At 38.8% G+C, this 24,120-nt stretch overlaps 1 protein-coding gene across 1 annotated transcript in view; it reads left to right on the top strand.

The window, feature by feature from the left end:
- PTPN13 (protein tyrosine phosphatase non-receptor type 13) overlaps window positions 1-24,120 on the top strand; it is a 181,365-nt gene that overhangs the window by 67,031 nt on the left and 90,214 nt on the right. The window contains exons 3-6 of the mRNA XM_042468450.1: window positions 6,550-6,719; window positions 10,350-10,415; window positions 14,179-14,364; window positions 19,475-19,568. Coding sequence (XP_042324384.1) covers window positions 6,550-6,719; window positions 10,350-10,415; window positions 14,179-14,364; window positions 19,475-19,568 — 516 coding nt within the window. The remainder of the gene's footprint in view (window positions 1-6,549; window positions 6,720-10,349; window positions 10,416-14,178; window positions 14,365-19,474; window positions 19,569-24,120) is intronic.

Here is a 24,120-nt window from a genome sequence, read left to right as displayed (position 1 = left end):
GTTTTGACTTTAGAACATTCTATCTGCATATGGAGATGAGAGTCAGACAATTTGCAACCCTTCCAGCATAATGGTGGGACATTCAAGAGAATAGCTAAATTCTCTTGAATAGGGGTTAGGTACTACCTGTGAATTGTTTTAAGAATTCCTTCTGTTTTGTTAGCTTATCTGGGCTTATAAGAGGGAGAGGACCAAATATTTGTCAGTGATTTTCACTCCAGGGTCCCTATGCCAAGTTAGTCTGGCTAGAGTTTCCCATTTGTATTGTAAATAAAGCAGAGGTTACAAAGGAGGTGCATGTCCCTAGTATGTTATCCTATGAAGGAAGCTATACCCTGTTCGGTATAGGTGACTCTGGAATATCTCCTCACCTTGAGGAAGCAAACAACCATGCTGAAATATTCAGGATACCCATGACAGACTGAAAATATGCGTTTGCTACATGGTGAATTTAATTGTATTTAACTTACTAGCAAATGGGTAGACAGCTTGGTGAACAGAAGGGCACTTGCATGGATAAGACATCCATGGTGTCTCCAGCAGGGCTGGGGAAGACCTTTGACAGAAAACCAGGTGAGCCTCTGTCTGTCAGTGTAGATCACAGTATCTGAATATGTGATGTAATCCCCTTGGTTGGAAATAAGTAATTGATTTCATTGATGAGTCTATAATGAAAACATTTGAGGAGAATATTCTGCTGGTGTTTGAATTGTATTATAGTTCCATACCAGAAATTTAAGTGTGTACTCTGCTGTTTTGTTGATTGTTATTTGATTGGCACTGTTTACTACAACATCACATGCTATGGTTTGAATAATTGTGTCTCTTCTAGAATTTTTTTTTTTTTAAAACCAAACACTTTTTAGAAGGTGTTAGTTGCAAGAGCCTGTTTGGTGTTTGTGGTTTGAATGTTGGACTAGGACTAAGACTCCTAGAGACCAGGATTTGAATCCCCCACTCAACAATGGAAACTCACCAGATGCCCTTGGCCACACCCTCTCAGCCTAAGTTGAAGGCATTCTCTAAGGGTATTCTAAGAAATCTCTAGGATAATGACGCCTTAATTTGGAGTCAACTTGAAGAACATAAGAGCAACAACTTATGACTTTGATCTCTGTCAGAGGAGAAGGAGAAGAAGTGTAGATTAGGGTACCCTCCCCATATTTTGAAATACAAGTTCTATCACCTTTAACTATTTGTGGTTCTGTTTGAAGCTGTGGAAGGCACCAGTTTGCCTATCTTTGAGATTGACAGTAGTAAACTAGGTGGTCCAGTGAACCATCTTGGAATAAAGCAGCTTCCCAGGTTCCTAAAAGACTCAGCATAATATCCAGTCAGTAACTCTGAGAAAAGGCTCATTAGCTTCTTCCTGAATGCTTTTACCGGGACTGGTAGAAGGCTGAACCTAATCAAAACAGCACAGCTGGAGCCACATTGGAGAAAGTAACTTTCGTTTGTGTGTATTAGAGCAAAGGGTGGAGAAATCACTTTTGGACTCCCTGCCGATCTAGTCAGCATAGTTAATGTTGAGGAATACTGAGAGTTACAGTTAAACAACATCTGGAGGGTGGCACGATTCTCACTTCTGTCATGGAGGGATCCTTTTCAGTAGCAACCCTTTTATATCATATCCGGTGTTTAGAAAAATCATGCAGTATACCTCTCCGTGTATGTGGATCAAACTAGCTATTAAGTATCTCCTCTTGTCAAATCCATCTCCAAGGGGAAATAGACATACCAGGACTCAGGATTCTAATCTCATTTTTGCCTTTATGCAATACTTTTCAGTGTATGTGTGAGGGGCGGAACTATATTTTTCATTTGCCTCTTCATGCTGGCATTGTCTCTCAGTGATCAGTTTTTATGAATATCCCTTTGATTCACACAGCCTTCCTCAGAATCTATGAGTGAATATGGGAGAGAGTGGAAGTTTTCATACCTTTGTCCCTGCCTCCCCTCCCACATTTTTCCTATTATAATTCTTGTGCTTGTTTCTCAAGAAGTTTGGCACACATTTGTGTTTGTCTACTTGGTTGGCTGATTTCAGTTTGGCAAATTTAACAGACTTCACAGTACTGCTTTTATACTCTGGATCCCAGGAAAAATGGGATGGAGGAGGAAGAAGAGGAGGACAAGGAGCAATACAGGCTTCTTCATCCTCATCTTTTCTTTTTGTGATGTTTTTAAATTACATGAAATTCTAGTCTTGTTTAATGTTCAGAATGTTGTCTTCCATCGTTTTCCAGATGCTGACTTTGTATACATTCTAGACCAGTGGTTCCCACACTTTGGTCCTCCAGATGTTTGAACTTCAGCTCCCCAAATTGGTGACTCTTAGCCAAGCTGGTTGGCGTTTCTGGGAATTAAGGAATCATAGAGTTGGAAGAGACCACAAGGGCCATCCAGTCCAACCCCCTGCACCCCCGACAGATGGCCGTCCAGCCTCTGTTTAAAGACCTTCAAGGAGGGAAATTCCACTACACTCCGAGGGAGCAGGTTCCACTGTTGAACAGTTGAAGTCCAAATCCCCTGGAGGACCAAAGTTTGGGAATCACTATTCTAGACAAAAGGAGAGTGTGAGACATGGAAAAAGCAACCTCTGGTGTCATGTTTGGCACTCTGTTGTGGCGTGTTTGTATAGAAGTAGGAAGATCCATAGTTCTATCCACAGCGCTGACCCAAGTCATTTTGCTGCCAAGGCAAAGAACAAGACACTCTGCTGCCAGTCCATTTTGTGAAGAGAAACCGACTGGGCTGGCTGTTGAATCTTATCAGTAACAGTAGGAAGGGGTCTTTTGTACTCCTTGAGGGCAACAAGACTAATTTAGAGATGTAGCTGTCTGACGGGAATGGCCAGGAGGAAAAACTTGGTGGCCACAAATGCTACCCCCAAGCATCTGCTACCTGAGGCAGTTAGATTGCTCTTTCTAATAGTAGGGGCAGCCCTACATGGTGTAGAATTAGGTCTGTTTCTTTGCTGTATGACATTACATTTCCTTTCATATTAGGCCTCGAGTGTGGAGATTTGCTTCTGTAGGGTTGTCTCTTCACACCATTCCAGAAAAAGGCCATGGCAGTTCTGAGATGCTGAACAATAATGGGGAACTTTAGTCCCTTAAATGTTTTGAACTACAGCTCCCACAATCACTTATGATTGACCATTCTGGGTAGTGGCCTGAAAGCAAACATCTGGTGGTTCAAACATATGGAGAGCTAAAGGTTGTCTCACCTCTAGCATAAGGTGAGGCAAGTTTGTCAAAACACAGCAGTACTGGGCTGGAACTGTAAGAGCATGGGAACTGTAAGTATGGTGTCTTGATATTTCCAGTGTGGAATAAAGGAGGAATAATGTAAAACTTCAATAAGGCTACTGAGCAGCAGAGATGGTGTAAGTACATTCTTCCTTCTGTTTCCAAAAGTATCCTAAACTGATAAGCAGAAGCACAACATAGCAAATAGTATAAACAGCTGTCAGACTAACTGAAAACAAATGTAGTTTTAGTAGGACTGATCTGCTGACTGTTTTATATCAGATGTGTATTCTGCACTTCCACAGTGTATTGGAAATATATAAACTGTTTAGCAAGTCTTTTTACATGAAAAGATACTTCTTCTTTTCAATAGTTTTGTTTGTTTTTCCCTTTTCAACATTTTGGTGTACCATCGGAAATGGCTTTATGGGCTTTCTGCCCAGAACAGCAAAAATGTATTTTGCTAACAGGCGGTACAACTGTAATTTGAACTTTTTTGCATACCTCAGCAAAGTTATGTGGTTTTATCATTAAACCAGCATCCTGTTGGGCAATGCTTTTGCAAGAGCCCCCTTTCCATCTGTCCATGTCATTCCTGAGGTTTATTTCTGGCTTTTGGTCCACTAAAAACTTCTCAGGGTGGATTTTGGGGGCTGAGTGTTTCATATACAAAAGTGTTCCAGTTCCATTGGGACCCAGATTATGTCATAATTGTGTGATGGGCCAGGATCGATTCTTACTTCTCCTTGTCCTCAGAGCTTATAACATTTGGGGGCTTCTGGTTTAAAGGATTAGAATATGTGAGCATGCAGCAGGCAGATTCAGGTGGGAGGGAGGCAGAGCTAACGGAAAACATTTGACTGTGGAAGGAGGTTACTCAAGTATTGCCTTTACTGTGTGCCATCAACCACTTCTGGTTATAATTTTTAAGGATGCCATCAATTGCTCCATTCTGTTTTGTTTAACCTCTGTTTAAATGCACTGTCTTTTTATTTTACAGTGATTTTCATGGTTTGTAAAGTGGATATAGAGAATAATAAAAACTGAAGAGTCATATTTGTATACTTTAGCAATAGGCCTGATGGATTTGCCTGGTGGAGATGGAAGGTCCTTTGCCCATGAATGAGGGTAACCCCAGGAGTGGTCTTTCTGGTGGTTATGTCTTGTTCTTTACAAAAGCTGTATTGTTGCAAGATCTGTGGTTTCTTATGGTAGGTTTCATCTCAAAAGGTCAAGTGTAGGCTGAATTGCCTCAGTGTTTGCTTTTCTTTATGGCAATATTATTTACAGACCATGAATGGAACTTCCTTTAGAGAATATAAAGTTTTGCCTCCCTTCCCGCCATAAATACATATTCCCACTACTACACCGAATAGCCTCAAGAGTTTTTCTGTAGGAATTTGAGCCCTGATAATAAGCACCTGACAAGCTCTGTGGTAATTCATTTTCAGTTGGCAGCTTAGCTATTGAAGCCCAAAAGAAATTCCAAGAGAGGAAGAGTGCTCCAATTTGCAGAATTCAGCTGTGGCTTTGATTTTTATGTAACTGCATCAAAAAATTATCTGTTCATTCATTACGGATGGCATTGGAACCCATGGTACAAAACAGAGTCCTATGAAGTATTGTCTGTGTGGAGACAGAGATAAGCAAATGCCAAGCATGTTACTTATTGATAATGAAGATACTTATGTATATTTTAATGTATTTGATGTAACATTTGAATCAGTTACATGCTTTGCGGATAGATTTATAGGACTATATACTGTACTGTACTGACTGTTGTTCCATCTCCATTGGATTTATGCTGGTTTTGATAGCACGAGAACTGTACAGTCTCTGGCATCTTTTTTGAAATATTCAAGATGGAAACTCAGAGCCATGGAATCAAATAAATTTGGGAAAACTCTGTACTTGTTATGAACTTTTTTGTTGTTGAAAGGATACTGTTTAAATGGGATAGTGTGACTCCCCTCCCACTAGAGATTGGTGAAATTAAGAACCAAAGTAAAGGAATTAAAAGCCTCAGAATAAGACTGAAGGTTGTTCTCTGTAAGAGGTGTGTGTGAATAGGCTAAGGTTTGTAATCTTAGGGCAACCTAATCATTTGGCAGATTACAAACTTACTATGGAGTTTTCTGTATGGAGTTTTCTGAATGATGATTCAGAATAACTATGATAGAAATAAGAAAATGAAGATTAAATGCCTTGAGTTATCATTCCTTTTCCAAATACAAAGGTATTACATTCTGTATTAGCAGTCATAGCCTGTGCATTTTGACATGATTGCAGGGTCACTGACAACTGTGTATAAATGAAAACTGCTATCAGAGTTCATGCCTAGATATCCAGGAAATTGTAACAGACTTCCCCCAGAAAATCCATTGAAGGAGTCATTATAACCTAGGACTCCAAAGCAGAATCTTCTCCTAGTTTGTAATCTATTCAAGGCCTTTATTGTACAGTTGCCCTGCCTATCATGTTGTCTTTCATTTGTAACCTTCCCATGTGTTCTACCACTTCTTTCATCTTTTATTTCATTTTGCAGAATTGTTAATAAAGCCAAAGATGGAGAATAGCTGCTCTTAATATCTTTTCATTAATAATACTAGGAGCCATCTAGGCAGTTTTTAAATCTCTGCTCAGCCATGGAAACCCAGTGAGTGATCTTCAGAGGAGGGCAAAAATTCATGTCCCCTGAATACATCTTGCCCAGAAAATATTACAATAAGGTTGCCATAAGCCTGAACTGACCTGAATGCACATAGTATCACCACCATTACCATCATCATTGTCTGTTTGAAAGTTCACTTGGCTTGAAGGCTTAAATTACTGCTTATAAACCAACTGCTTGGTTCAGATGTCAAAGGAAACTGGTGTAGGAAATTATGAAATCTCCTTTGCAACTGGGATCATGGCAGGGGGCATTCCCAATTAAGCCATAGTTTGTTAAGGTTGCATGTTATGTCTGAACCAGACATATAAATTCAGTATGCTTATCAATTGAATTACTGTCACAGATCACATCCCAGGGAGATTTAGACTGATGCCAAATCATTATTTTCCTTTGATTTAGAGGAAGATGTTTTATTTTTTTCCAGTTGCTGATTTTTTATTCTTTTACTTTATCTAGTTATTTAATATTTAAGAGATAATTGATTCATTTTATCATATAAGGAGGAAAAATAGCTTCCTCTGATGCAAGTGCTTATACTTTCAACTTTCATTCTTGAATATACTTTGCAAACATGTTTTGATCTCAAATATTAATTGTTACTTCTTTTTTCGATTCAAAATATAGCTGATCCAACAGCCCTGGGGTTCATCATTTCTCCTTGGTCTCTTCTGCTGCTTCCATCAGGCAGTGTATCATTTACAGATGAAAATGTTTCTAACCAAGACTTGCGAGCTTTCACAGCACCAGAGGTTCTCCAGAATCAATCATTATCATCTCTTTCAGATGTTGAAAAGGTACAGGAGTCTTATTTCTGTTGTGTTTCCCTAGGCTACATCTAGAGGTCAAACTAGATCACATTTTTGAAGCTTTCCTTCAAGTAATGAAAGATGTAAATTTGTTATAGCATATGTTTTCCTCCAATTACATATCTTGCATTTAAAATACACACTGTGTTGTAATTAGTCATTGGATGGTAAACTGATTTAATTTAATAGTGTATTTGCTGATATTTACATCTTTGGGGAAATCCCATAGCAGGAGGAAGAACAGGCTAATTGAAGAGAGGAAACATTTCCCTTAATTTCTAGCCTAACTATAGGAAAAAGAAACAGGTAATAATAAAAAGATGAAATATTCCAGAGCTGAGAATTTTTAGTGACTTCCTCTCTAGAGATTCAGATATACAGCAATCCAGTCTTCACATTTAGCCTCTTTCCCATAATTTGTGGCTGATTCACATTACGCTCTGGCTGGAAGGCATGGAATTCATCTCAATAGGAATGAAACTCAGGCTACATCTGCACTGTAGAAATAATCCCTTGGATACAGCACTTAGTGTCAACCAAGACTTACCTTGGGCAGGGATCTCCAACCCACTAGCCTAATCTAACCCATTGAAGCTCTTATATCCTCTTCCCCAAAGCCCTGTCTCTTATAGGCTAAGGTAGTGGAGGAGAGGAATCTGCTTTTCTTCCTAATCAGGAGGTTGAACTCCTAATCATGAAACATGTCACTCTCAGTTGGCATTTGCAAGTGATGGCTAAGACCCATTATTAGGCCTGAGCCAGCACCTTTGACCACCATCTGAGAGCACCATCATGCTGGAAATCGGGCAGAGAAATGAAGCTGATTACATTTTCAGTCAGTGTTTCCAAATGCCGCCTGACAGCACTTCACTCTTTGTTTGAAAACTTCAGAGAGGAGGGAGACATAGAGAGAAGCTAAGTCCCATTATGAAGAAGCATTGGATGGAGAAACTTCACCCAGTGTTTTAGCTAGTGATCCAACTGTGAAATTATTTCCTGATTATGCTAGCAAAGTACAGTAGACTAGTGCTGACCCGATGACTATAAAACAGAATACTTGCATTATGAGTTAAAATCATTTTAAATTCATTAGAAGACAGAAATTAAACATTAATAAAACTGTACAGCACTGCAGCTAGTTCCTAAAACACTAACCAGTGTTACTAATAGTAATGCAACACTCATATTGCTCATAAAAGCAACCTCTCTGCCCCGAAAATCCATTTAGGTTTAATACAAGAAGGGGGGGGGGAAACAAGCCTAAACATGGTAGTAGAAGCCCCTCTGTGGAGAGAATGGTATGAAGAAACAACAACTGCTAATTGGGTTCTTTAAAGATGGAGGCAACAGAACAATTTTCATAACAAGCGATCACCTAGTAAAAGTCCTGACATTCATCTGGTTAACTGGCTATCTCCCTCCCCACCCTTTGAAGGTTGCTGTTGCTGCAGTTGATGTGTGCCTTCAAGTTGTTGAATACCTAAAAGCTTTCTACTTTATTTTTAACTTGCTTTAGATGCATGCTAATTTTTCAAAAATAAAAGCAGTCTCAAAGTTGATGGGACTTTAAAAGTTACTGGTTTATTTCATGCGTAGTGACCAGAGGGCTGACCTGATGAGCCAGGATAGTACTGGACAAGCCTGTGCTATCTTGACCCCAGTCAGTAACCAAACCAGTGTAGAGATGGGCAGGTGTTTACATGTCTGCCCATCGCTGTGACATGGACCTGCTACCGCCACATGCCCTTACCTTCCTCCACTGTCACCTCTAATGAGAAAATTCTTGTCATGGCATCTGATATGGAAAGGGGCACCTGGCTACACTCACATGGCTAGGCACCCCCTTTCCACATCAGAGGCCACAAGGGGATTCTTCTCACTAGAGGTGATGGTGGAGGCAGGTAAAAAAGGCATGCTGAACCTTCCGATCTTCCAGGTGTTGCCATGGAGTTTCTAGGAAACTCCATAGCAAAAATAGTGGATCTTTTGGATCTATGCTAAGCTGTTACTCAAATTGTTGGAGTCTGGGGGGAGGATGCCCACAAATTAATATGTCTTATGGGAATTTAATATTAGCTCAAATGAGAGTTGTAGTATGGCTGGGGCAACAGGCAGCCCAGGATAACAACCCAAATGTATACCAGCACCAATTCACACAGAACCCCAGAGGCAAATTCAAATAAGTTTTTGTATTTTTATTAGGGGAATAATCAAGACACACACACACACACACACAAGAGCTACTGTAGGAAGGAAAGATGGGAGCAGTGGAATAGTTTGAGGCCTTGCTAAGACTCAATAGCTGCTGCAGCAAGGGGGCTTACCAGTGTACTGAGGAGCCTAGTCTAGTCAAACTGAAGGAGTGTCTGTCTGCTTGTAAACTAGACCAAGACTGAGGGACAGCTGTTTTGCTATCTACATTTATACTCCAAACTGTATCTTGGGGGCAGAAACCAAGGTTTAAAAGGATTAGAACCTTTGCTAAATTGTTTCCCAGGGGGGAAATAATGGTTCAGAGCTGGAGTAAATGTGCTGGTGTGAATACTTTAGACAAAGGGATTTGCCAATACATCCCTGTTTTAGCAAATTAGAAAGTTAGCAAGGGAATCGGAGATATTGTATATGTCTAGGGCTGTTGTCCAAAGTATGATTTAATTATTAAGACTGAATTAAGTCATTTTCTGAGAACAATCATCTACATAATCTATCTCTTATCTTTTAATTAATTTGCCTCTTAATTTTTTTCCTCAGTTGGGATAAAGGGACTAACAGTAAAGTGCAAAATAAATGAACCTTTTGTAAATTGTAAATTCTTCCAAATTAAGATAAACAAATATATTATTATTTTAATTTAAAGGAACTGCCTCTCTTAATATGTTCCAGGAAACTTCAGTGTGTGCTTGCTAATCACTTCTAAGCATTTTTGTTTGTTTGTTTGTTTTTGCTTCAGACATAGTTCATCAAGAGAGCTTCTGAGTGAGGATCTGTTTTATTTTCAGCTCTTGTTCCTGAAATCTGAGCATGTCCCATAAAAGTGCTGGAAACCAAAACAAATTCCCATTTATAATGACCTCCTGAACACACAATGTCAGGGTTGCATGAGCCTTTGGGTTATGACTTCATTCCCAAACTGAAGAAATGATGTACTCAGTGTTACATTTCTGGCAGATTGCTGGATAGACAAAAGAATGCCTTATTGGTCACTTGCTAAAATTCAAGCTTTTTTAAAAACACACACACACACACAACACTGTATTAACTCTAGCATTACCAGAAATACTCTGTTTTTCACTCACTTGATAAATGATGGCTTTAGAAATGTGTTAATTTCTTGCAAAATAAAATATGCAAATATATCTAAGAAAAGTCATGTTCTCAACCTTGAGTACTCAAAATTGTCAAGTCATAAAGATACTACATAAGACGTCACTTTATGCCATGGCTGTTCCAGTTATCAATTCTCAACTTCTAAAGTAGTTCTAAGTCATAATGGGATTTTGGGCATAGCAGTGCTCTGTCTTGTATCACTGCTTTCTCTTCCTTTTGTGCCCATCACAAACACAGCTGTCCAGAACATTTCCTACATTAATTTCATACATGTCTCTTCTTTTGTTTCAGATCCACATTTATTCCCTTGGAATGACACTTTACTGGGGAGCTGACTATGATGTTCCTCAAATTCAAGTAAGTAGTGAAAACATGCCATTAATCTATAATACAATATTTACGGACATAGGACTTTATCACATGGAGGAAACTGGGGATTTAAACAGTGATTATCACATTAAAATCATGTGATCATGATTAAGATTTTCACACGACATCGTCATTAAAGAACCATTATCCTGGGAATAACCAGGCAATGAACAGCAACAAATCATTCATGGGATAATGTTCCCAGGATAATAACTCTTCAATTGCAATGTATGTGAAAATCTTAATCGTGATTATGCTATTTTCACGGGATAATCACTGTTTAAACCCTCGATTTCCCCCCAGTTTTCCCTGTGTAATAAAGTCCATAGTCTCATGTCACCACGCAACTTCATTTACTGCTGATTCTGTGCTGCAAAACAATCTTGAAATTAAGGAAATCACTGGAGAAGAGTAAGGAAACAGAAGGCATAGTGCTTAACTTTTCCTCTGCTCCTGCAATTCCTGATCACAGATGGAATCAATTAGTGCCAAATGGGTATGGTTTAGAGAGCAGTGGCAGGATTACAAGAAAGACAACAAAAAGAAATTTCTTTTAAACTTACACTACTGCTGGTGAACAAATCAAGCAGGAAATTGTAATAAAGTGCTAAAAGATGAGGACTGCACGACAGGACTTGTCATCAGAAGGTAACCACCCACTGAGAACATTAGCAGTGAAACACAAAGGCTGAAATCCAAATGCTTGTGGTAAATGGGAAGTCATATCAACCGAGGGTGTACACCTTGGAGTTTGTGTGGATTTTCCAGAATAACATACAAGTTGATCATCAAGTAATACAGGAAAAGAATTAAGTAGTTGTCAGATGCATGGGTGTTGCCATGTAATTGCAAGAGTTGCTCCAGCTGTCCACTAGATATGCTTCATTAGTTCATCAGCTGATAATAAGATTCTGGAAGAAACATAGCTTTCTCACATGTATAAATCCTACAGTTGATTTCATTGTGCCTCAAACCATATTTTATCCTTCTGTTCATTTGAATTTCATGATGTGCCTAATTTGCTCCAAACACGTAGTTTTTCCAAAAGAAATTTAGAAAAATCTCCCAGTGTACTGTAGATATTGTTCCCAGTTCATTCAGGATCTCTGAATCTTTTTTATATAAAATAATTTTATGTTTATGTATTAAAACATAGACAAACAGTACCAACCCCTCCCCCCTCTTACTCTCCTTTATAAAAAGGGGGGAGGGGTTGGTGCTGTTTGTCTATGTCTATGCTGTTTATCTATATTTTATTACATAAACATAAAATTATGTTTATGGGAAAGCCTTCCTGCTTATTCTCTATTTGGTTTCTTAAGTAATAATATTTTCATCCCCTTATTATCTTCTAAATTCCTGTTTTACTCTAATTATTCATCATAGTACTAATATAAACCCACATTCCTTTCCTTTATATATTCAAGAAAAAAAGAAAGAAAATACATTTACACCCACTCATACTGAACAAAACATAGAGAGAGAGATATTTTAACTGCTTAACCGGTTAACTTGATAGCCTCTTAATTGTTTAACATAATCTATAAATGGTTTCCAACTTTCTTTAAATATATCCAATTGTTTCCTTCTCACTAAAGTAGTCAATTTTTCCAATTGGGCTATTTCCATTACTTTTTCAAGCCTTTCCATGGATGTTGGATTTTTTTTCCATTTCTTGCTATAACCAATCTTGCTGCTGTTACTAAATAGCTTATCAAATTTCTATATTTCCATTCCTTTTTATTGTCTAGATTCACCATATTTAATAAGTATAATCCTGATCTTAATCCAGTTGTAAATCCCAATTTTTAAAATTTCCCTATTAATTGATTTACTTTGATTTTAAAAAAAGGATTTCTAACTTGGTAAGCAACCTAGTAAATAGACAATGATTATGGCTTTCTTAGTTCTGATTATCTTCCTGTAATGTTTTGTGTTATGGAACAGTATACTGTGGTAACAGGTCCAGATCCCACATGCTTGTTGTTGGCAAATTAAATGATCATTTCCAAATGTGAATGATCCAATCACCTGTTAATTAAGAGCTGCCGTATAACCTGGGGTCAGTTCAAATACAGCATTTAGCCACTTATTGAAAGCCAGTAATTTTTAGGGGCAGCAGAGTAAGAACAATGTTTGAGTTTGTGAACTGGCCATATCCTGGTGATAGAACACCTTCATTGTCCTCATCTCAAGTTTGATTTCTGATATTTCTCAGTAAAACACTGGTTAGCAGATGATGTGAAACACCTCTGTCTGCATCTGCCAATCACTACATAACACATGGGTAGAAGGACCAATGATCAGATTCAGTATAAATCAAGGGTGGGCAACTGTAGAAGGCTAGAAGGCTGCATTACTGCTCCCCCCCCCCCCAGCTTGCACTTAATGTTTTAGAAGAAGTCTCCTGAACCTAGAATGAGCTGGGAGTTTTTTTAAAAATGGCCCTAGGACCCCTAGAAAGTATTTGGAGAGAATCTTTTTTTTTTCCTTTTTTTTTTAAATGACCCGGGGGGGGGCAGAAAAACACCCATGAATGGGGCAAGAGGAGGTGTGTGCCAACTATGATATAAAGGACGGTTATTTCCCTCAGAATCTCCATTCTGTCGAAAATCTAAAGTACTAGTCAGTCTCTCCCTGGTTCACTAATTTTTTTCCCAGGGGGGAAAAAAGAAATGTATGCATGACCTTGATATTTCTATGATTCTTCTCCATATGTTTTTGTATAATTAATGTTAACAGTGCTTAAAAATGCAAACTGTTTCTGTTGTTTTCCATTTACCAAAATGTATTACAAAATGTGCTTCTGCCATTCTGCTAATACATTATCTGGATAGATAGGAGGAGCATCTCCTGTTCCTCCTTCTGTCCAAGAATGAACATTCATTGTATGTATCAACACATCATTTTATTTCTTCTTGTGGCTCTGATTATTTTAATGGGCATTTAATGCATTTGATGAAATGAGTTTTGTGAGTCAACTAAAGTCTTTTAAGGCTCCACCAAACCCTTGAGCATTTTTCAATTGGAAAAGCAGTAGATAAATGTTATGAATAAATACATACCCTAGATGTAGAGTGGAAGTAATGTAATCCTCCACATGTGACTGCATTGAAAGTCCCCACAGACCTAGTCAAAATAGCCAATGGTGAAGTGGTCAATTATTGTTGCATTTCAGTATATTGAGGGTTGCACAGCTCCTGCTTCTAATAGCATTTATCTACTGCTACACTGTAGGTAAAGGGTGGCTTTGCAATGCCAATGGTTTCCAAAAGAGAGGGATTCTGGGAGATACCATATAATAACATGGAATAGGTGAAAAATAAATTAGATTTTAAGATTAAGAACTAAAATATTAAATGCCTCTATTTTTATTTGGTGTTTCAAATGAATAAATCTTATCCACATTTAGTCAGAAGTTAGCCTCAGTGTATTGAGTAAGGCCAATCCCATAGTAATTGTGTTCAGAATTGCAGCACAAGGTAAAATCCAAAGTTTTCTTCTTCTGATGGAATGGAAGAGGGTCTTCTCTGGGAATAAAGCTTCTTCTATCAAAAGAAAGGAATTTCTGGATCCATCTAATTGACTGGGTTATTCTGCTTTTAACCAGGCATTCACTTTATCTTGGGATGTGGAAATAGGTCTTAAAGCTCCCTTAGTCTAATTATGTGCTTATCTATTGTGAAGTAGAGACATACACACAAACATTAACTGGGTAATATTTTCTTTTCTACTTTCCATTTGAAATTAGCCCATCAAACTTGGGGATCATTTAAACAGCATACTGCTCGGGATGTGTGAAGACATTGTTTACGCCCGTGTGTCAGTGCGGACAGTTCTGGATGCCTGCAGTGCTCACATACGAAACAGTAACTGCGCACCTTCCTTCTCATATGTGAAACAGTTGGTGAAACTGGTTCTGGGGAGCTTCTCTGGGGTAAGTATTTATAAGAGGTTGAGCAGTCATTGAAAGTTGACAAGACTACTGAGGAGAAGTGAACACATCTTAGCTACTTTCTGAGCCTTCCTGAAAGATAAGTTTTAAAACTGAGAAGATCAGATGAAGATTTCTTAACTTTTTGTCTACCTGCCATGCAGAAGAACTAATTATGTGAGACACAGGCTTACAATACTTCAGCTTGCCTTGAAATCATACTGGACAACAATATCCTTAGTACAGTAGGGAGGACTTGGTTCTGGCCCAGGTAGGGTCTAGAATAGATCAAGGACAAATATGTGGGGCCAGGGGCTAATTATCCCTTTAAGTAGAGGTTGAATGGGCTTCTGTCAGGAGTGCTTTGATTGTGTCTTCCTTCATGGTAAGGGCTTGGACTGGATGATCCTTGTGGTCTCTTCCAACTCTATGATTCTAGGAGATCCAAACTTCATAGAGTCCAGTTCGCTCCACCATTCCCAGAGTCCTGTCAGACAGGAATTTTTGCTATCTCCAGGCAGTTAGAGATAGTGGCAACTCCCTTTCGCTGTCAGGTGGTGCTTCTGCAAGCACTGACTGAGACTGCTTTGCTTTTTCTTCCCCTTCCTCTTAAAGGGAGGAAGGCTGAGGAGTGAAGCCTGGTTTCTGGCCAAAGTGCTGGTTGGAACAACTCCACCCAGACTTTTGGGGGGACTGTGATAGTGGCGATAGGTAGAGGGCAGTTAGGGAGGTGGTAACTCTACCATTTTAATTGCCACTCTGCTCCAGATTATTCGAACATCCACTGGGTTTACAGGTAGAAATCCATGCATTTTGCCAGCAGTGCATGGCATATACTGCTTGAGAATGTCGAAAGATTTTCAGGCATAGATGGTTTTCTAGCAGAGGAAAATAATGATAAACTATATAGTGTATATTTTCATAGGCAGTATAGCTTTGAATGAAGAATGTAAGAGAATAGAGCTTGAAAATGTTGTTTTAGTTGTATGCTGACACATTAACCTTAAATTGTTAAAGAACATCAGTTTGTTGGTTGGTTAATAGATAAATAAATTATATTCAGATAATTTAGATTTATGTTCAAAAGAATGTTCAAATTAAGAAATAAATAGATTAAATTAAATGTTAAAAAATAAGATAGAATTGTTAATTAATTTTTAAACAGTTCAGAGCCAAGTGATGATTTTTATGTGTATTTTTTCCGCATGTCTTCAGTTCAGTTTAATCTCTGAATAACGTCTAGGTGACCCTGATCAAGTGCCTCAACCTTATGGTTATATACACTTTAGTAAGCTTAGGATATAGATCTTACTGACAGCTTAATGAGGCTGAACTCCATTGGCCCACATTCTTCTATGTCTTATAACTTCTTTCCAACAGGTCTTTTCAAATAATTCATTGGATCTCTGGTCTTCTTGTTACTGCATAACATTGCCTTAAGATGGAAAACATGCTGGGGGGGGGGGGGAACAGCTAGGTGAAATTTGACCTGCAGCATCTTGTTTTTAATTTACGCTGGAGACGAGCTGCTGTGATATGATCGAATAATTGCACTTCTTACTCTTCTGTTTGTTTGAATTGGAGAAAGACAGAGCAATCATGGCCCCAAATCTTCTAGCAGGAAAATACCTGTACAAAGGTGTCTATCATGTAGAGTGTTGACAGAGCTGTGAGTCATCCCAGTATCACCTTGGCTTCAGAAGACCACATATCAACTTCTGATGCCTAAATAATGAAGGTCTTAAAGCCTTTGCTTGGCCTTCATAGTCAGTTACAACTTAGAGATCCTAAGACCTGTTACAGACTGCTAGAATAAAGCTGCTTCGGGTCTCTTTGGAGGTATGCTATTTAAATGATGCATGGGTCTTAAGAATCCAGAAGCTGCACCAAAGCTGCACTCCAGTGCTTAGGAATGGAGTGTGGCTTTGGCATGACTCCCGGACCCTTAGGACCCATGCATCATTTAAATAGCATACCTCCAAAGAGACCCGGAGCAGCTTTATTTTGGCAGTCTGTAACTGGCCTAAGCCTTCTACCTAATTAGACAATTTGTTCACCCAGCTCAGTATTTTCTGGCTGTGTCTCTCTAGTGTTTTCATACATGGGCTTTTCCCTCACTTACCTAGAAATGCCACCAACTGAGCCTAGGACTGTCCCTTATTCCACCACTTTTCTCATGAGATGTAGGGTACTTCCTAAATCATCACTGCCACCAAGTATGAAGATTTCCACAAATCTCACTGCTGTCATCAAGAGTGATGTCTTCTCCTTATCCCCACCTCTGCCACCAGTGAAAAGACCTCTGCCTGTCCCACCACTTTGGCCACTACTGTGGGGACCTACTAGAAGCCCTCAAGGCTCATGAGCAGAATATTGTGCAACTTCTATCCCCATTAGACTTATTCTTGTATGGCATGGGGTTGGACTGGATGCCCCTGGTGGTCGCTTTCAGCTCTATGATTTTTTGTGCAACTCTGCTTCCACAGCTGCCTGAAGAATATATCTGTTACACTATGGCAAATAATTTGCTCTACATATGTAGCACAGCTTATGCATATGTAACTAACAGAATGCCAGTCAGAATGTCCCACCCTTATCTCCCACTGCTACTACTTATAAGAATCAGATAGCAGGTACTAAGAAGGACTTCTGGCCAAAGCCTGAGAGAGCCCTTGCTGCTTTCATATGGTCACCACATATGGAGGGTATGCAGCCGCAGCCATTTTTGAGCTCCCCCCAGCATATGTAGCGACCGCAGATTCTCCAGTCCGGCTCAGAAGTTTCAGCCCTATAAGACGACCCCCAGCGTATAAGACGACCCCTGACTTTTGAGAAATTTTTCCCGGATTAAAAAGTAGTCTTATATGCCAGAAAATACAGTACTTCATGTCCTAGTCTCTGGAGCAGCACAAAATAAGCTTGCTCCATCCTCAATATGACATCCCTTCAAATATTAAAAATGGCTGTCCTATCACCTACAGTATTCGGTATGGGGCTACATAGTGCTGAGGTAGTTTATTGCTTTGTTCAGATAATTATGCCACAGTAAGGGGATGTTGGACTGCAGCTTCTTTGTGCAAACCTAACGTATCCTATTTGTGTTCCCTCCTGAAAGAAGACCTCTACATGTCATATGACAATAAAAGCTTTATTTGCAAAACTCTGGGATAGTTCAGAAGATTTGTCATGCTCATGTTTAAAGCAGATATCCAGGGGCTGTATATAATTCATTGTCCACCCATCCAGACCAATACAGACCATATTTCTGATTTTGTTTAAAGTGGTTGTAGAGGAAGCAACAAGGTATGAGGATTAGGTCTTCAAGATTTGCATTGCCTGGATGAGCAATTCTCTGTTTTACTTTAAAATAAAATTTATGATGGTGTGTTTCTGAGGACTCAAAAAGGCCCATCTGGGCAACATGTAATCTGAATTTCCATCCCTGGTTTAGAAGATAAAAAAAATGATCCCCACATTCATGCAGAAAGTGGCTAATCTAAGGCAGCCCACTGAGTTTATGATTTAAGTGAGACTTGATCCAGGCACTCCATGGCTTCCAGCTCATTCTTTTAACTATAACATCTAGTCGAAACTGGGGGTTGCATCTTTATGATGTACTACACTTGATCTCAACCATAAGACTGAGAAGCGATCTTTATAATTTATGAAATAGTTCTTTCCAAAACCAACAAAACCACACATATCTTAAATCAAATTTTTATGTCATTATATTTAATTTTTTTAAAAAAAGAAATGCTTGACAGATTTGTTTTTCCCTAAGCATTATAAAATGAATGTTAGTGAAACAGGTGAAATTATTCAGTTGATTTGTGCAATTTGTGTCATGGTATTAATGTCTTGTTTAACAAAAGGTGGAGTTTGACAAATTAGGATAGATTAGATCAGAGAGTTTTGATTTGTCTGGTGTTGGGGGAAATGGAACTTAAAGGACATTGCTTTGGCTTCTGAGGAACACCAAGATAGAGCAAGCTAAAGAGCTTGAATAAGAAATGTCCAGCAAGTATACATTTCTTAGAGTTCACAGCGCATGTAGTTTAATCTTGCAGTGTAGGTGCACCCTTGGTCTAGAGCAGAAATGGGGAACCCCTGGGTCTTCAGATATTTTGGACTATATCTGCCTTAATCCCTTCCTGTTGACCATACTAATTGCGGCATCAGTTAGGAACACATAGTATGTGAAGTTATGGTGAATGGTGAGCACAGTTAGTATGCGTGTTATCATCATAAAACACCATGCCATACTGTGACCATAGTATCCTTTTGACATGCATAAAATTACTTCAAAATTGCTTATGTTGTGTGAGAATACACTGGATTTTGTTGCTGATTCTGAGGTGTCTGAAATGGTTCGGATAATCGTTTCTGTATGTGATTTTATTACTTATGGTACTAAAATGGATGTTTGTGAGACAGTAGCTCACTCTACTATCTAGATGCCTCTTTCGAACAGGAAACAACAATTGCCATTTCTGCCTTAAAGCATTCAAAACATCCTCAGTGACTTGGAGGAAGATGATGATGGGATTAGGGGTGAGAATGTGAGGGAGAGTTCCTAAACCAATCTACCCAGATGCTCAGCAGCTAACTGCTTTGCTTATCTTCATTTAAGCTTTTATCAGATAAGATGGACTGTACATTTATTTTTCATCATTCAGGGCAAAATCTGTAAGTCAAGCCAAATATTCGCCAAAGAAATCAAAACTATAGTGGTGTGTGGCATAACCAAACAGCAGTTAAACTAATTCTACTTCACGCCATTGCCGCTGGGTGTAATAGAAACTTGATAGTTCAGAGACGGACACACAGTGATGAAAAGGTGAAGCTGGTAAATGGCAGAGCTTCCAAAATTTCCTCCCCTTCCCCTGCCTGCCCTAAACTGCAGTTCTGAAAATCCTGCAGCCAGCATAGCCACTAGCCATAGTGGTTGGGAAGTTTCCAGAGCTATGATTCAAAACGTAACTTCCAAGCTCAGGGAAAGGAAAGCATGCGTGTGTGTTTCTCTCTTGTCTAGCCTGACCTTTAGTGTAGTTTCCAGTCTACTTGCCAACATGTTTTTTTTCCAAATCTGCTTGATCTACTTTTTTTTTAACAGGTAGATCAGCTTTTATGCATCGGAGATAGAAACCTTCAGACTGACAGGAGCCAGGCCATACGGGAGAGGCTGAGAGGGAAAGGACTTCCCACAGGTAAACGTTAAGCAATGAAGGGAGTGTTCATATTGTGGCAACCTAGACTGCTTTTTAATCTTTTGCCTTCCAGATAAGTAATATGAAGGAGGCAACAGTTACACCTGATGGTTATGACCAGCCTGACAGGTTTTGCCTCAGAAAGGAAATTGTTCGCCTTGTAGCCAGATACTGCTAATAAGTGGCTGGATGATGGTGTGGCAAAAACATGAGCACATAGTGGAGCCAAACCCACACTGAATTATGAGAGAAACAATCATGTGACCAGTTCAAAACACACATTCTCATTACTTGTAAGACAGGCATCTTGAGGCGAAACTAAGCCTGATGCTAACTTTTTAAGTTCACTGAGGTTATCTAGTTTCCAAAGTATAAAGAGCAACTGTGAGGTGGGTCTCAGCAGCTGTTGACTTCCATGTCAATGAGATGGTGAATCTGGTCTTGATTTAGTCCAAGGTGCTGAACCTTTTAAGGGACTGCATTCAGCACCTTGAGTAGTTAAATTGAAGTTGGAGGTAAAACCTAGAGTGGGTTCACTGCCCCACTGTCACAGAAGCCACCAACCACCGCTGTAGTTAATAGAGGCGGGAAAGGCAATCTTTTTCCTCACTCTGTTGTCCCCATAAAAATATCTCTCAACAACTGCTGTTAGCTCTTTGGGAGAAATAATCATTGGCCCCATGGAAGCTTCCTTCTTGGGGTTAACAAAAATCTTGGATGGAACTGCAGTGTAGGGAAAGCTTAATACCATTCTTCCCAGTCCTGTGGCATTCAGCTCTACACTCTCTGTGTCACACATAGAAAACTGCTATTTAGTTTGTAAAGAACATACTATATATTCTCACATGTAAGTATAGAAATTTTAATCAAAAATTAACCCAAAAAAAACAGGGTCAATTTATCCATGGGTCAGTGTAAGTACTGTATGTACCTTGCTTTAACTCTTGTAATTTTTTTTAAAATAAACCAAAAAAGTAGAGTGACAAAAGGCAAGAGCTTAGTCCATCCCAGGACTCCCTGCCCTCTATTCTCTCTCTGCCGCAACACCTCTTAGGACCTTTTTGAATTTTTGGACATCGGGTTTTTTTCTTTCTTTCTCCTTTACATTCTTTGTTACTTACCCGTAAGTTTTACTCTCAACTTATCCACAAGGTCATATCAAAATCCATAATTTTGGCTCCAAAACCTGCCCTCGACTTATACATGAAGGCAACTTATTGTACATTTTAATAGCTTTAATGTGGTTAATATCACATCTCATTTGACCCACATACTAAAAACAGTTTTTTACATGTGCCAGGCAGTACAGGAAGAAGAATGCTCTAGGCTGTACTCTCTCCATGATATACATACAGTGGTACCCCGGGATACGAATGTGCTGCCTTACGAAATTTCCGGGTTACGAAAAAAATCCATAGAAAAAAACTGTTCCGGGTTACGAAGGTTATTTCGGGTTACGAAAAAAATTTTTGGTGCTTTTCGGCGCTTTTTCTCACGAAATCGCGGCTTTCACTATTAGCGCCTATGGCTTTTTCGGCTTACGAAGGATTTCGGGTTACGAACGCGGCGGCGGAACGAATTAAATTCGTAACCTGGGGTACCACTGTATATAATTTCTTTCTTTCACTCTTTCTTCCACTCACAAACATATACACGCACTTCCTTTGTCAGAATGAGTATTTTTTATCCCATTGTCAAAGAGATGCAGCTTTTAATTACATGTGAAAATCCTGCAGTAGGCATATGATTTCCTTTTTCTGGCAGCAAGAGGGACAGGAAAAGGTACATGTTCCTGGGAGTGTTTCCTCTGGTAAGTAATGTCTGAAAAAGGCCTGAAACCTCAAATCTGGGCAGGATTAGTGTACCCTTCATGTTGACTTTCCAGTTTGTTTGTGAGAACTGAAATTGAGTACCAAGCAAAGGAGAATCCCATGGGTGATGTGTTCCTCTTCCTACTCATTATAAGATACCCTAATTTATGCTCTAAGAAGTCTTTGTTTTTGTTTCATTTCCTGTATCTCTTATCTGGCTTAAAATTATGTCCATGATGTTAATTAGGGATGTGTACATCTATAAAATACAGCAACAGACTTCCTTTTTATTTTTTACCCACCAGCATTTGTATTTGTTTCCATCAAGTTTTTTGTTTGTTTCTTTTTTGTTTTAATGGGACGGAGTCTGCTTCTTCGTTTCCCCCACAGACATGCACATGTTTGTATAAAACTTTTAAATTGCATGTATTCCTTGAATTTATGTGCCTGTCACATTGACTAAAGAATATTTAATCAGAGTTTTGTACACATTAGAAATTTTTCTAATGTATTTTTGAAATGGGCATATTTTCCCCAAAATGTCTCCATCTGTCTTTCACTGTGTGGATTCTAGAGCTCAAATTGTTTGTAACCTACAGATGGACTAGTAAATTCTATAAAAAAAGAAAGAAACAAAGTCTACTGGAGCAGATTCCTCACACATTTCTAATGTTAATTCTTGTTTCTTAGTTTATGTATACTCCATCTTGTGTATTAAAGAGTAGTGGAGATCACAACTTCATGTGAAGATTGAATATCAAATAAATGTAGGATATATTTGGCTGTTGTGGCTGTATAATGCTTGTAACCATGAGAGGCATAGTGAGTGTTCTACACTTACTGCAAATTTCTTAGAGAAATGTTCAGTATAAAAATCTGTGCTCCCCTTTTTTTTCTTCCAGAGAGAAAACATGCTAAAATATTTATCTAATCATTTATAGCACATTCATCACAGTGCTGCCCTTCTGTTTAAATGACTGAATTTGTAGTAGGCTGTCACTACTGAAGTAACACAATTGTTGCAATTATTTTTAATAATGTACACACTACTTAATAATTTAATTTCTCGTCTGTGTACTGTTAAAATATTATGGAAGAGTCTTTAAATAAATAGTTTCAGAATAGAATCCTGAAACCTAGTGATAATTTTCTTTGGAAAAAAGTGAGTCCCACAGTTTATTATGGAGAGAGGAGTGGAATGAAAAATGGGACAAAATCCATGAGGTCTTTGCTCTCCATTTACTACTGTTGCTTCTTCCTAGTTCCTACCCTTCAACCCGCTCTGTCTCTCCTCCCCCATTCATCTCTCATGCCCCACTCACATACTCGTGTGTGCTTCATTGCTCCTGAACTTCATTGCTCCTGAACTTGGAAAGTAATTTTTAAAATGTTGTGAGTTTTTTAAAAACATGTTTGTTTTTAAACAGAGGCTGGATGGCATCTGTCAGAAGTGCTTTGATTTTGCATTCCTGCATTGTAGAGGGTTGGACTGGATGGCCCTGGTGGTTTCTTCCAACTCTTTGATTCTATGTTACCTGTTACATTATTTAAAAGATCTTTTGTTGCCATTTCTCATTACAGAGTTTTTAGAAGGCAACCTGTTATGTTGGTTGTTATTTCTTTATTACTGTTTCTTGCTTTTTTGCTAGGAGGGAAAAAAACCCTTAGAATTGGTACACGAAAGGCATTAAGCTTCCAGTATTCCTATCAAATTACTTAAAATGCTCTCTATCACCTTTAGAAATAACTTTTAAATCCAGCTGGGAACCTTACATGAATAAAGCGACTTCATTCCCATTTGATTTGAAGTGCAGTGTTACGTTACTCAGAAAAAAAGCTTGTTGCTATTGACTTTGTTACTTGTCATTCCTAATGGCTAGGCTCTGGCTGGCTCAGCCTTTATCATCCTTTCCTCTACTCTGAAAATGTCAGGCCAACTTTCACCACCTTCTTCTTTATGGAATTATTGAATTCAGCAGAACTTACTTGTGTAAGTAAGTTGTGTAGTTATTACGAAGATGGTGTAGTTATTGATGTGATGGTGCCTCCTTCTTGTGGAAAAGAAATAGCTGCAGCCTTCATTACTTTATATATGTATATACCTGCTGTGTAGTATACAAATGCTGCCACATTGCTGTCAAAAGTCTCCATTGTTGTCTGCAAACTAGTTCTGGGTCCATCTGTATAGCAGTGGCAAGAGCAGTCCTTTTCTTTTTCTAAACAGCTTCTGTTGCCTCTAAGGATATCCATGAACATTTTCTTATGCCGACTTAGTCCATGCTGCACAATTACATGAGAGTAGCAGCATTTAACAAGCTTAATAAAATGTCTGGTGCATATTTCATGCAGGTTCCTGGCAAGCCATGCTTAGCAAAGCAGAGGCCAGAATTAGGCTGTGCCAGTTTCTGTGTAAACTAGAATTTGATACCATGATTTGGAGTGGATTGGCAGACTAAGAGTTATGAGGAATGCCAACTATTGCAATGCTTAAAACATGACTAAACTTGACATGAATTACATGAGAGTAGCAGCATTTAACAAGCTTAATAAAATGTCTGGTGCATATTTCATGCAGGTTCCTGGCAAGCCATGCTTAGCAAAGCAGAGGCCAGAATTAGGCTGTGCCAGTTTCTGTGTAAACTAGAATTTGATACCATGATTTGGAGTGGATTGGCAGACTAAGAGTTATGAGGAATGCCAACTATTGCAATGCTTAAAACATGACTAAACTTGACATGAAT

The sequence above is a fragment of the Sceloporus undulatus genome, chromosome 5, assembly GCF_019175285.1.
Source record: "Sceloporus undulatus isolate JIND9_A2432 ecotype Alabama chromosome 5, SceUnd_v1.1, whole genome shotgun sequence".
Lineage (NCBI taxonomy): Eukaryota > Metazoa > Chordata > Lepidosauria > Squamata > Phrynosomatidae > Sceloporus > Sceloporus undulatus.
The sequence above is the reverse complement of the archived record's forward strand: the minus strand, read 5'-3'. Positions and strand labels throughout refer to the sequence as shown.